Source organism: Pelobates fuscus, chromosome 3, assembly GCF_036172605.1.
Source record: "Pelobates fuscus isolate aPelFus1 chromosome 3, aPelFus1.pri, whole genome shotgun sequence".
Lineage (NCBI taxonomy): Eukaryota > Metazoa > Chordata > Amphibia > Anura > Pelobatidae > Pelobates > Pelobates fuscus.
In genome coordinates this window covers 178,248,769-178,263,963 of record NC_086319.1, presented here as the reverse complement: position 1 = coordinate 178,263,963, position 15,195 = coordinate 178,248,769, and the positions used below count along the sequence as shown (strand labels likewise).

General features: G+C 45.7%; 1 protein-coding gene across 1 annotated transcript in view; it reads right to left on the bottom strand.

The window, feature by feature from the left end:
- Positions 1–2,666, bottom strand: part of TTC1 (tetratricopeptide repeat domain 1) — a 28,734-nt gene extending 26,068 nt beyond the window's left edge. The window contains exon 1 of the mRNA XM_063445353.1: positions 2,420–2,666. Within this exon, the coding sequence (XP_063301423.1) occupies positions 2,420–2,647 (228 nt within the window). The 5' untranslated portion in view covers positions 2,648–2,666. The remainder of the gene's footprint in view (positions 1–2,419) is intronic.
- Positions 2,667–15,195: the final 12,529 nt, after the last annotated feature.

The window sequence follows — 15,195 nt, the reverse complement described above, 5'->3', positions numbered from 1 at the left end:
CTGCTGGCCCAGTAGTGATGGGAGTGAGCACAGGACTTATCTTTTTGTGTATATATCTTCCCAAGCACTACCAAGCCTCAATAAGCAAACCAGTAACCAACCTCATGCTGATGATTTGTATTAACAATGAAACAGCTGTCCATGAGTGGTTCACTGACTTTGCATCTTTTCCTAAGTTGTGTTTCAAAGCTGTTGTATACAGCAAACACAGACTCAAAGAAATCCATGTTTAAAATAGAATGAGGTAAAAATGTTATTCTTTGTTTAACTATTTTGCATATGCCCATCCAGAATACTTTGCGGTAGTAGCATCATGGCAGATTTGTGCTTTCTGTGGGAAAAGCAAGTCTTATGGCTTGACTGGTGTGCAAATTTTTGTTTAACATTGTATTAACTATACACACACACACATACATCAATCATAACATCTGTCTTTTGTGTTCTCCCACCATCCATGTTAAAGGGACAATATAGGCACCCAGAACACTTCATCTCATTGAAGTGGTTTGAATGCAGTTTCTCTATCTACCTTAGTTCTGCAATGTACAACATTGCAATTTTTGGGAAACTACAATTTAAAACATTGCAGTTTTTGAGAAACTGCAAAGTTTACATTGCAGTGCTAAGACAGCCTCTGGGGACTGTCTACCAGGAGTTTACCGGACTCTGGACATCCTCACACTTTGAATGAGGACATCCAGCATCAGTAAAATTACAATAGGAAAGTATTGAGTCAGTGCTTTCCTATGGGGAGGGCCTAATGCGCTCGCCGCGCATGCACTTTAAGTCATCGGATGACGTCAGAGGAGGTGGAGCGCAGACAGTAAGTAAATAAAAGGGTTTTTAACCCTTGATGTACTGCAAGGGGGCAATAGAGTGTTAGGAATACGTTTGTATTCCTAACACTATAGATTCTCTTTATTGCATCTTTTAATCCTAGCTCCAGCACTCACCTATCCATTTTAATACCTTGATGATCAGTTTCATCATCCCCCTCCTCACTAGATAAGCAAAATATATTGGCAGTTAAGGATAATAATAAGCAGACTATTTGGAACAAGGAGTAGGCAATGTTTTGGCTCTGTTACAGAGAAGGCTCTATTCAACATACTTAACCTTCCTCATCTCCACTGCATGACACCAAAAACCTAATTTAAAATTTGTTATTCTCTAATGCACCTAACAGCACCATCTACTAAGCGCAATGCTATCAACTTTGCATCGTACTTCAAAGAAAAACTTGACATCCAAAAAGAAAACCACACGATACTACTCCCATTTATAACATTAATACATTTTAGGGCTGACCTTTCCATCATCTATCTATACTGCCTATATTCTCTATGAGACAGTCGATGTTTAAATGGAAAATTCAAAGAGAATTGTTATAAAACATCTAAATTCGAGTATCAGATTTGAAAGCATTATTTAAAGGACCACTATAGGCACCCAGACCACTTCAGTTTAATGAAGTGGTCTGGGTGCCTGGTCCAGCTAGGATTAACCCTTTTTTCTGTAAACATAGCAGTTTCAGAGAAACTGCTATGTTTACCTATGGGTTAATCCAGCCTCTAGTGGCTGTCTCATTGACAGCCACTAGAGGCGCTTTCCTATGAGACTGGCTGAATTCGCGCGCGGCTCTTGCCGCGCATGTGCATTCAGCCGGTGACGGAAGAAGAGGGAGGAGAGAAAGAGGAGAGCTCCCCGCCCTGGAGAAAGAGGTAAGTTTAACCCCTTCTTCCCCCTAGAGCCCAGCGAGAGTGGGACCCTGAGGGTGGGGGCACCCTCAGAGCACTATAGTGCCAGGAAAACGAGTATGTTTTCCTGGCACTATAGTGGTCCTTTAAATACTGCAAGCACCATACCCACTACAGCCCGTAAGGGTTATGGTGACAGGGGTCCTCTGGCACCATCCCAGTATAAATACTGCAAGCACCATACCCACTACAGCCCGTAAGGGTTATGGTGACAGGGGTCCTCTGGCACCATCCCAGTATAAATACTGCAAGCACCATACCCACTACAGCCCGTAAGGGTTATGGTGACAGGGGTCCTCTGGCACCATCCCAGTATAAACAGTCTAACCAGTTAAGAATGGTTTGACAACTAACATGGGGTCTGCTGGGCCCTGTTCACCTCCTCCTCTAAAGTCAAAATACTTCTACAAGGAGCTTTTAATAGTTCCACTGAGCTAAGCCCAGCAAGTCAGATGTTCTCTCTCAGCCAGTGAGTTTCTGGGCTGCAGAGGAGGTGATGAACACCATCTGGCAGACACCAGGTCTGCAGTGGTTATGGTGCTTGCTGGGTTGCATGAATACAGCACTAATTACAGTGGAGTACCTAATGCTGTAACCTGTGCCTTGTACTATTTAGCTCTGGTAATGTGACATGATCATTGACCATTACCTTCCTCACTCACCTCTTTCTCTTCCTTACTGACATCTTTCTCTAGTTCAATAAGCACACTTTCGTCAGGCTCCTCTCCCTCTTCTGACTTCTCAGATGTTGGACATTCCGAAGAGTCATCGTCCACACATGCAGTCTCATTGAATGCCCCTGCACCGGCCTTCTCAGTGTTATCCGAACACTCATGGAACAGCTCCTCTTCCTCCACCGCCTCGGAACGTTCTATCTCTGGAACCTCCATGTTCCTGATTGCCGACTACTTCCGTACAATGCATGACATGCGCAGGCGTATAGACGTCACGTCCGGTGTCGCGCTGCGCTTACTCCACGTGTTTCCATAGAAACCAAAGGCTTACATCCTGCCGTTTCAATAAACTTTATTGTAAATGTAGAAAAATGCTAATACAGTACCTTCATTCAGGATTAGTGTATTTAGCAATAAGATGTTGATTTACCATTGTCGATACATATCAATAATAAATGAAAGCTACACTAAACTGCTCAAAATAAATTTAAAAGGGTTTAATATATTTAATGTTGCTCATTCACCTAAAAATGTTTACACCAATAAATTAAAAAATAAAGCAATGCAACATATTAACCCCTTCAGGACGGAGTCAATAGTGCACGTTCTGATCGAAACAAAACGTAAACAAAAACTGGAATTTGCGCTATATGTCTGTTCACCCGTAGTTCCCCTCTTTCAAATTATATGCACCCACACTTATTATATATCATTTTGCTCAGGAGAAACAGGGCTTTAATCTATCATTAACTATTCATATATGGAACATAATTTATTATGAATAAAATTAAAAAAAAATTGAGAAAATAAGATTTTTTTTTTTACATTTGCATTTCCGTCTGACATTTTAGCTGTGAATGTCATAACACTGTTTGGTTTTACTGCAAAAAATGCACATATTTGTAATCAGCGATGTCTCACGAGTACAACAGTACCCCCCATTAACAGGTTTTATGTTGTTTTGGAAAGTTACAGGGTCAAATATAGAACATTCCATTTTCAAATTGAAATTTTCCAGATTAGTAATGTTACCTTTGAGACGGTGTGGTAGCCCAGGAATGAGAATTACCCCCATAATGGCATAGCATTTGAAAAAGACAAGCCAAGGTATTGAAAGTGGGGTATGTTTAGTCTTTTAGTAGCCACTTAGTCACAAACACTGGCCAAAGTTAGCGTTCATATTTGTTTTTGTGGGAAAAAAGCAAAAAACAAATATTTGGCCAGTGTTTGTGACTAAGTGGCTACTAAGAAAGACTGGACATACCCCACTTGCAATACCTTGGGTTGTCTACTTTTGCAAATGGTATGCCATCATGGGGGTAATTCACATTCCTGGGCTACCATACGCTCTCAAAGGCAACATTGATACCGGAGAAACTGACGGAAGCCAAGCACAGAGAGATGGACACAGGTTTCTTCAGGAAGGAAGAGATTCTTTATTCGATTCACCGAACGGGACTCAGAGGGACTAATGTCACCAAAATACAACAAGATCTGAGCTACATCCGGTATTCTCGCACATGCTCCGTACACTACTGATTGTATCTTTGCCACGTGCAACCAACCGACCGATACACCAGTATATGCACGTACACATGCCACGTGGTAATCTCGGCCTACTAAATTTATTTTTACCGAGATTCCACCACATTCCCCCCTTTGATGCTTCTGATATTTTCACAATTCCAGAGGCATCACTTAACCATAGTTTGCATATACCTCAGGTTGCCATGAACCAGACCAGACTTTGCGACTCCCTAAAGACATGAATCCCTCAACATTCCTCTTCCTGTACTGGTTCTCCCTGATTTAGAGCCTCATATCTATATATGGCCATTATCTGTGCAGCAGCCTTTCTTTCTGCTATATTTTCTATGATGCCCTGCACAGACCTAACTACCAAAGGAACAAGACATGGTAGGAGAAGACACAGCATTAAGATTAGCATGACTCCACCTACCAATGCCTTAAGTCCTCCAAACTGCTCATACCAATTACCAAACCAACTACTTGGATTATACCCTTTCAATACCTGAGTAGGCACATGCGCTAGTTTAACCATATGGCTAGTAAGCTCAGCTATTGCTTGCCCTTCATCATCTATTTGAAGACAACAATTGCTTAGGTTAAACTTCCCACATACACCTCCCTCTACTGCCAATAGGTAATCCAAAGCTAATCTATTTTGGTAAACGGCTGTCCTCATCCTAGTATTATGCTTCGCTAGGAGATTGAGCGCTTGCGATGTCTCATTGGTAATTATCTCAACCACTGCCTGTAACCTTATAATACGGTTGAGCATATATATTGGGGTTCTATATCCAAAAGTACCATCCTCTGCCCATGTAGCTGGCCCATAATAATCTATAATACGCTGGGGAGGCCATTGTATTCTTTGTATTATCATCATAAGCTTTTTGCCCTAGACAAGTCAGTTCTCCTACAGATGTATTAAACATTATTCCTTTCCTTGCTATGCAAACATAACCTATAATGGAGGTCTTTAATCGCCACTCAGATTTACCTCTAACACTCATTTGATAATCGGCTTGAGAAGATGTTATCTGTTCAATTGTCTCAGAACCAGAATACATTACCTCCTTTGCTTCCCAGGGCCATTGGTCTCCCATATTAGTACCTCCACACACATAGCAGTTGGTCACATTAAGACTACCAGCAATACTTTCAGCTAGATCAATGAACAGGTTTTTAGCATTATGGGGGATCTTATTTTCTACACTCATCTCTTCATAAAAAGAATGGAAAACCTGATGAGTTTGGGATGCTACGGTATCGGTCTCTATCCCTATAAATAATATTGTCCCAGGATCCAAACCCGTCCCATATATCTGAAACCCAAATAAGTTTCCGAATCTATCTATAAATTGTTCAGGATTATTAATAAGTATATGGACTGGGTTACACTCCATAGACTTACAATATGGTTTGGTAGGCAACTTAGTAACAATCATATCCCTATCTACTGTCTGTCCCCAAGTTGCCCACCCCACACAAGACCAATATGGACAATAATTATAATCCCTATCTGGGCATTTTGGATTTACATACTTGTTTTTACTACTGGGACAAATATACTTATCATTGGACCCATACGTTCTCTCCCACTTAAGATCCCCGCATACATTCCACGGTTTTCTACCACTTGATATCGCCTTACATGCATCAAATAGCAGAACACCCGAAGAATGTACGGTTTCTAATACTGTTTTATTTATTAGGGTCCCCTGTGGGTCTCCATTCCGGAGGGTCAACCAAATTGTACGGGGTTGATACTCTGGATTGAAGCACTTAGGTTCTCCTACTCCTAAATGGCATACACTATAATCTATACCTAAGTATCTACACCTAGATACATATCCTTTACACTCATATTGTGAATGCCAAATAAGGGTCTGGGAAATATGATTACCTGTTTTAGTAGTCTTAATGCAAACCTCACAGCCAGGTGTGTCGGTACCTCTACCTTCCTGAATAATTAAAATCACAAAAATATACATTATCAAGAACACTTCTTTCGACGTCTTCATCCTCATTCTTCGTCCGTGCGATGGCACCTCAGCTTACAGGATGTAAGGGCTGCAAGGAATGGAGTTCTGCAGGTCCTCTCTTCCCTTCACAGAGGTCCCTTCAAGACACTCTGGCTATGTCACGTGGGTAAGTGGTCAGGCTTTATTATGGCCGTCAAAACACTCACTTGCTGATCTCTTTAAACACACTTGAAATCCCGATATCTCCTCGTCACTCTGACTGAGTCGTGCGCTTTAACCGGATCTTGCAGGGATTCTCTGGATCTGTTGTAGCTTGCCAAGAATCTACTGCTGCTGGTTTAACCCTGGAGTGATGAATCCACGGAGTCACTTCAGCCACCTTTATAGCTGTAGGGGTAGACAAAAGAACAACATAAGGACCCCTCCACTTAGGCCCTAACGGTACACTGTTCCACTCTTTTATCCATACTTGATCTCCTGGATGATAACTATGAACAGGGGGATAAATATTCACAGGTAATCTATCTTGTACCCATTTCTGTACCTCCTCCATAGTTTTACCCAACTCTACAACCTGCTGCCGGGTAATTCCTTCTCCCAACTGACTCAAATCCCCCCTTAAGTTACCAAGTACGGGAGGTGGACGCCCATACATGATTTCAAAAGGTGAGAGACCCATCCTTCTGGTAGGTGTACTACGAATACGCAACAGAGCTATGGGCAAAAGAACATTCCACTTAAGCTGAGTCTCTTGACACATCTTTGCCAATTGGTTCTTAATAGTTCTGTTCATCCTTTCTACTTTACCAGAGCTCTGAGGTCTATATGCCGTATGAAGCTTCCACTTAATACCAAGCATATGAGTCAGTTGTTGTAGGCACTGGTGAACAAAGGCTGGACCATTATCCGATCCTATAGAGCATGGTAGTCCATATCGGGGTATTATTTCTCGCAACAGGAATCGTACAACTTCTCCTGCTTTCTCTGTACGAGTAGGACATGCTTCTACCCAACCACTAGTAGGTACACACAACTACTAGTAGGTAGGAATGTCCACCGGATTTAGGCATTACCGTAAAGTCTATTTGAAGATCGGACATAGGGAGTCCCCCCATATACTGGACTCCCGGTGGTTTCACTGGTCCTTGCCTTGCGTTATTCTTGGCACATATCACACATCTTCATACAATGGCTTGAGTCAAGTTGGACAATCTTGGTCATAGGCGTGCGCAGCCTGTTTCATTAGGGTGTGCACCCTAAAGCACAAACACACACGCCGCGTGTATATGTATTTTTATATACACATACACACACATACATATATATATATATACAAATACATATATACGTAGGTGCAGTGTGTGTGTGTGATTGTGAGCGGTGCAGTGTGTGTGTGATTGTGAGCGGTGCACGTGTAAGGGGTGCAGTGTGTGTGATTGCGAGGGGTATAGTGTGGTGTAATTGTGAAGGGTGCAGTGTGTGTGATTGTGAGGGGTACAGTGTATGTAATTGTAAGGGGTACAGTTTGTGTAATTGTGAGGGATTCAGTGTGTGTGGGGTACAGTGTGTATGATTGTAAGGGGTGCACTGTGTGGGCGACAGGGGTTAGGAGGGTGGAGGGGCAGCAACAGGGGTTGGAGGGTAGAGGGACAGGAGGTAGGGGGGTGGAGGGGCAGTGACAGGATGTAGCGGGGGTAGACGGTTAGTGACAGGGGTTAGGGGGTAGAGGGGTAGTAACGGGTTAGGGGGATAGAGGGGTAGTGACAGGGGTTAGGGGGATAGAGGGGTAGTGACAGGGGTTGGGGTAGAGGGGCAGTGACAGGGGGTGGGGGAGTGGAAGGACAGTAACAGGGGTTAAGGGGGTGGAGAGGCAGTGACATGGGTTAGGGAGGTAGAGGAGCAGTGACAGGGGTTAGGGGGTAGAGGGGTAGTGACAGGGGTTGGGGGGTAGTGACAGGAGTTAGGGTGGTAGAGGGGCAGTGACAGGGGGTGGGGGGAGTGGAGATGCAGTGACAGAGGTTGGGGGGCTGGAGAGGCAGTGACATGGGTTAGGGGGAAAGAGGGGCAGTGAGAGGTGTTAGGGGGTAGAGGGGTAGTGACAGGGGTTAGGGGGTAGTGACAGGGGGTAGTGACAGGGGTTAGGAGGGTAGGTGGGTAGTGACAGGGGTTGGGTAGAGGGGCAGTGACAGGGGGTGGGGGAGTGGAGGGGCAGTAACAGGGGTTAAGGGGGGTGGAGAGGCAGTGACATGGGTTAGGGGGTAAAGGGGCAGTGACAGGGGTTAGGGGGGTAGAATTGTAGTGACAGGGGTTGGGGGGTAGAGTGGTAGTGACAGGGTTTGGGGTAGAGGGGTAGTGACAGGGGTTGGGGGGCAGTGACAGGGGATAGGGGGGCAGTGATAGGAGTTAGGGGGTAGTGACAGGGGTTAGGGGGGTAGTGACAGGGGCTAGGGGGGTAGAGGGGTAGTGACAGGGGTTAGGGGGGTAGTGACAGGGGTTAGAGGGGTAGTGACAGGAGTTAGGGGGGTAGTGACAAGGGTTAGGGGGTTAGAGGGGTAGTGACAGGGGTTAGGGGGGTAGTGACAGGGGTTAGGGGGGTAGAGGGGTAGTGACAGGGGTTATGGGGGGTATGGGGGCAGAGGCAGGGTGGGGGGGCAGTGAGTGACAGGGGACAGAGGGGGGTTTAAATACCTGCCCTGGTGGTCCAGTGGGCGCCCTCTCTATTCAGTCTGCAGCTCCGCCGGGAGTGAGCTGCAGACCACATGGTGAGTCTCGCGATCTCCAGTCAGGGCGTTGCCGCGGCAACGCTCTGACAGGCTGGAGATTGCGAGACACCTCAGTCTGCAGCTCACTCCCGGCGGAGCTGCAGACTGAGTCTGGATCTCTATCAGGGCAGACGGACAGGAGGGGCCTCTCACCCGGCGGCATTGTGGGCAAGCCGCCGGGCCCCCTCCTGTGTCGGGTCCTCGGTCATAGACCGAGGACCCGACATGTCAGTCTGCCCAGAGGTAGTGCAGCACAGAGGTGTGATTAGGGTGTGCCCAGGCACACCCGGCACACCCCGTGTGCATGCCTATGATCTTGGTATGTAGAAAGAGATTCTTCCATACTATCTCTTCCAGAATGTGTCCCGTTATGATAATTCTGGACAATTTCTACAGCTAGTGATGCTGGAATAACTATTCTTCATCTTCTAACTGATACCAATTGTTCTCCAGGTACTTCCCAGTTTCAGTCTTTAACCACTCTTCTTCTTGAGCTGTATAAACTGGAGTCCATTGAGACAGTGGAGTCGGTATAAGAGCAGCTATATGTTCCACATACTCCTGTCTTCCTGATTCAGCGGCACGCTTAGCTGCATTATCTGCCATCCGATTTCCTTTGGTTACATCACCATCTCCTTTCAGATGAGCCCGACAATGTATAATACCAACTTCTTTCGGTTCCCACACGGCTTCCAGTAGTTGTAATATCTCAGCTGCGTACTTGATTTCTTTACCCTCTGAGTTCAATAATCCTCTTTCTTTATACAAAGCTCCGTGGGCATGAGTGGTTAAAAACGCATACTTGGAGTCCGTGTAGATGTTCACTCTTAAACCTTCTGCCAATTGTAACGCTCGTGTTAGTGCAATTAATTCTGCCTTCTGTGCCGATGTTCCTTTTAAAAGTGGCCGAGCTTCTATCACCTTGTCTATGGTTGTTACTGCATATCCTGCATAGCGAATCCCCTCTTTCACATAACTACTGCCGTCCGTATAGTACTGGACATCAGGGTTCTGGATGGGAAAGTCACGAAGATCTGGTCTACTTGAGAATACTTCATCCATCACCTCCAGGCAATCATGTTGACTCTCAGTAGGTTGTGGCAAAAGGGTAGCTGGATTTAAGGTGCTAACAGTCTCTAGGTGCACTCTCGGGTTCTCACACAACATAGCTTGATACTTAGTCATGCGGCTGTTACTAAACCAATGATTGCCTTTATAGTCTAGCAACGTTTGTACTGCGTGCGGGACTCGCACATAGAGTTCTTGACCCAGAGTGAGTTTATCAGCTTCGGCTACCAGCAGGGCGGCAGCAGCTACGGCTCTTAGATAAGGTGGAAGACCACTGGCCACTGCATCCAGTTGTTTAGACATATATGCAACAGGTTGTTGCCATGATCCCAAGTACTGTGTCAATACTCCCACAGCCATTCTTCTTTGCTCGTGTACATATAAGTAGAATGGGCGTGTATGATCAGGTAGACCTAATGCTGGGGCACTCATCAAAGCCTTCTTCACATCTTCAAATGCCTTTTGCTGTTCAGGGGTCCACAGGAAGGGATCGTGCTCTGTACCTTTTATAGCTGCATAAAGAGGTTTCGCCAATATCGCATAACTGGGAATCCATATCCTACAGAAGCCTGCTGCCCCCAAGAATTCCCGCACTTGTCTTCTATTCTTGGGTATTGGTATTTGGCATACAGCTTCTTTTCTCTCTGGCCCCATTATTCTTTGACCTTCAGAGATATGGAATCCCAGATACTTGACAGTTGGCTGACACAACTGAGCTTTCTTCCTGGACACCTTGTATCCTGCCTTCCAGAGAATGTGTAGTAAATCATGTGTTGCTTGCTGACATATTTCTCTTGTAACTGCCGCTATCAACAAATCATCTACGTATTGCAATAGTACACACTCTCCCGGGATGGACTTGAAATCCAGTAAGTCTTGACTTAAAGCTGATCCAAATAGGGTAGGTGAATTTTTAAACCCTTGGGGCAGTCTTGTCCAAGTCATCTGGCGTTTCGAGCCCGTTACAGCATTTTCCCATTGGAATGCGAAGATACACTGGCTTTCCGCAGCAATTCGAAGGCAAAAGAAGGCATCTTTGAGATCTAGGACAGTAAAATAGGTAGCCCCGCCCGGAATTAAAGCAAGCAGGTTATATGGATTGGGCACAACTGGGTGTATACTTACGACCGCATCATTGACTGCTCTCAAGTCCTGCACAGGGCGATACTCATCTGTACCGGCTTTTGAACAGGCAACAATGGGGTGTTCCAGGGGGAAGTACAGAATTTTAGGATACCATACCTTATGAACTTATCCAAATATGATTGTATGTTCTTCTTGGCCTTTTGTGGGATATGATATTGTCTTAAGCTCACTGGATAAACCCCAAGTTTCAGTTCAATTCGAATTGGTGGAATATTGCGAGCAAGTCCTGGCGGGTTGTTCTCTGCCCACACTCCTGGTATATTGAACAAGGATTCATCACTCTTAGGGTTTTGGCTAGTCAACACTGTATAAAGTCGCCACTCTTCTTCCTTTGGTACAGATAGTGTCATTATACCTGAAGGTCCATTGAACTTTAAAGATGTTGTTCCATTAGGTAGAAACGTTATCTGTGCTTGTAATTTTGACAACAAATCACGTCCTAGCAGTTGGACTGGACATTCAGGCATATAAAGGAATTGGTGTTTCACTACGTGGCCTCCCAATGTACAGAGTCGACTTTTAAGAACCGGTTTAGCAGCACTCCTTCCAGTTGCTCCTATTACGGTGATAGTTCTTCCAGATGGAGGAGCAACTAGGTCAGTCACCACCGAATGTTCATCACCAGTATCGATCATGAAAGCACTCCTTTTTCCCCCTATTGCTACATCGACCATAGGCTCCGCTCGGCCATGGGGGATGGAGCCCGGTCGGTATCAATAGTCCTCCATGACTGTGTCAGCCAACCCCACAAAGTCCCTATCTTCTCTATCGCGGGGTCTCTGCGCTGCTGGGTAGTACCTATCTTCTCTAACACTTCCTCTATTGTTACCACTATTCCCTCCAGAACCTCCTCTACCTCTCGCTCTGCCTCTATAATTACTGCTATATCCTGCCCTAGGTCTGTCTCTCTCATACTGTTCCCTTCGTGGACACTCACTTCTCCAATGCCCTTCTTCCCTACAGTACGCGCATTGATTCCTACTCAGGGGTTCCCCATTCCATTTACTCTCGCCTTTATCCGTTCCCCTATACACTTCCTTTTCCCTTCTATCTACGCCTGCAATCGCTACTGCTAGCATATCTGCTTTTCTACGCATCTTAAGCTCTTCCTCCTTCTTTGTCTCGGTTTCCCTATTCATGTATACTTTATTTGCTACCTCCAATAGTTGGGTTATGGACATCCCTACAAACCCTTCTAACTTTTGTAGCTTGCGCTTTATATCTCCGTAGGCTTGGCTGACAAAGGCAGAGTTAACCATTCGGGAATTCTCAGGAGCCTCCGGATTAAAGGGGGTATACAAACGGTATTCCTCCAATAATCGGTCATAAAAGACACTGGGCGATTCATCACATTTCTGTAATACCTCAGCCGTCTTAGACATGTTAATCGCCTTCTTTCCTCCAGCTTTCATGCCAGCAATAATAGCGTCTCTGTAAGCTTTTAAATGGACCATGTCTGCGCCATTGACATTTTAATTTGGATCGTTGTTTGGATAATGGGCTGCAGCCCATGCTGCTGGGTTGGCCTGATTTTGTGTACGGGCCTCTTCTTCCAGCGCTTTAATTGCCGCTTGATTTATCCTTGTCCTTTCCTCATTATTAAACAATGTCATCAACAATTGCTGGCAATCAGCCCAAGTGGGATTGTGTGTCTGGACTATTGAGGTAAACAAATCCGTCATGGCTTGAGGCTTTTCAGTGTAAGAGGAGTTATGGGTTTTCCAATTAAAGAGATCGGTGGTTGTAAAAGGGACATAGACGAAGACTGGATCAGCATATTGTATCTGGCCGTCATCGTTAATGTGTGTCGGGCCAGGAGTCAATCGAAGAGGCATTTGATAATGTCGGGGTTGGAGGGTACCGGTCAGTTGCCGGGTTAGTATGGGGCTTCGTTGAGATGCGTCAGTTAGGGTTTCCCGTCGAGGGGTAGTAAGACAAGGGGATGGGGACGCTTTACTAAGGGGAAGGTTGGTGAGTAGAATATTCCGGGCCGGGCTAGGAGAAGCCTGACCGGAAACTAGATATGGCGCCAAATCTGGGTATGTGGAGTTAACGGAGGTAGGTACCGGAAGGGGAGGGTTTGAAACAAGAGGGCTGGGCTCTGAGCTAGAGGAGGGAGTAGGTGGGGACAACGGGGCAAGGGGAGGAGCGTTTCCAACAGCACCTCCTCTTCCTCTTCCGGTGGAGGAGGAGTAAGGGGGCGGCATGGGGATCTCAGACTCAGGGGCGTGTCCAAAATGGGCGTGATTACGGCCTTAGTGGACAAGCGAGTCCTGGCCACCATGAGGCGACATTGTTCCTCGTGGCATACTCGGATCCATTTTGGCGAGTCCTTTACGGCCTGCCTCCAACAATCAATATATGGAAACTGGCCGTAAAGTTCAGGCCTACCTGATACAGCCACGTGTACACGCTGTACCAGATTAGGATCCAAACTGCCACGTGGTGGCCATGCGGCAACCAAAGTAGGCCATTCCCTACTACATAAAGTAGTCAGGCGTGCCGGAGACATCTTTACCCCAAAATCACATACAGTATATCCCTTTTTAAAGTTTTTTATCATACATCCTAAGGGATCCAAAATCGTTGAATCTGACGCGCCCATACTTAACAATGGAGCGTCGTCTCCAACAGAAACTACACAAACACTCTTCCAACGGTCACACCTGTTCCCTCGGCAACAGCACCACGTGGTACAGTTACTAAGCTAAACGCACACAACAAAACACTCAGGGAATTCCCGTACACACACAGCTGTTACACCAGTCACTAAGTAACTAATACTGTGCCCTTTGGCGAAACTATACAGTCACCCACGCTATAATTCCCTATATCTGAATTACCCGTCTATAACATACCCCAGTAACATCGTCTTTACAAACAGTAGTTATAGTACGGTTAGCATTGGTTAGAGTACAATCTAAAGTCACAGATCAATTAGTAGTGGTTATGGTGTTAAACATACAACATAGACGACAATTATTAGTACTTATTTACAGTGTCAGTAATTATACATGGTTATGGTACCGTGCGCTATAATACAGTTACACACTATTCACACTCTCCTAGACGGCAGAGCTCACGCTATCTAGCAAGATATACACGCTACTACAACAATCTTTAGCACATTTACAATTCCCAACTAATCTATTGGCCAGTACCTTGATGGACTACCTAAAACTATCTACATACGTTTTGGTTAGCTACACTGCCCAAGCACCACATATAGCGAACTAGAGGGCGGAATTTACAACAGCACCCTTTTAGTCTATTTACTATATCAAAAATCTAGTGGGTTCCAAATTTACACGCCTTCCCACTTAGCCAATATAGGTTGAGATCTAGCAGACCGAATTTACACAGACGCCGCTTAGTCTCCCGGTCCCTCCGACCTAGCGAACAAAATATACACCCTAGAACGCTAGTCTAGACAAGACACCGGTGTCCGGCTAGGGCTATTTACACCAGAACCCCGCCTGACTCCAAACCAAAATTAAACGGGCTGACTACAGGGCGTTTAATTGAGCGGTGCACCTTCGCTCCTTCCCTCCACTGGAGGGGGCAGATTCCAAATAACCCCTTATGGGCTTACCGCACAATCGGTATCCAATACCCCTAGTGGGTCCGCCGTCTAAAAAAGTGGTTGTCTTACCTCCTCGTTCCTGAACCTGAGTTCACACTCATCGACGGGGACACCCCAGCACTTACTACGTAGAGGCCGATGATCTCCTGGACAACAGACCAGTGGCGCCGAGACGAAGGGAGGTCCACGCAGAAGTTCAGGGGTGCAGCCGTAGAGAACGTGGGCAAAGATAGACCGTCTCACGCCTCTGCTTCTCAGCTACCATTGAACAATGAGCTTCCCGGCCAATGCACCAAATGATACCAGAGAAACTGACGGAAGCCAAGCACAGAGAGATGGACACAGGTTTCTTCAGGAAGGAAGAGATTCTTTATTCGATTCACCGAACGGGACTCAGAAGGACTAATGTCACCAAAATACAACAAGATCTGAGCCCCGGACAATAGTGTAGGCTCCTTATATAGGCATGTAACTCCTTCCATAATAAGCTCCACCCACACATACTCTTACCCAATCAATCGAACAAGAACTAACTTCCTGTTTGACCGCATGGCTTGCCCAGCACAATGGAGGAGGGGAATACTACATCCGGTATTCTCGCACATGTTCCGTACACTACTGATTGTATCTTTGCCACGTGCAACCAACCGACCGATACACCAGTATATGCACGTACACATGCCACGTGGTAATCTC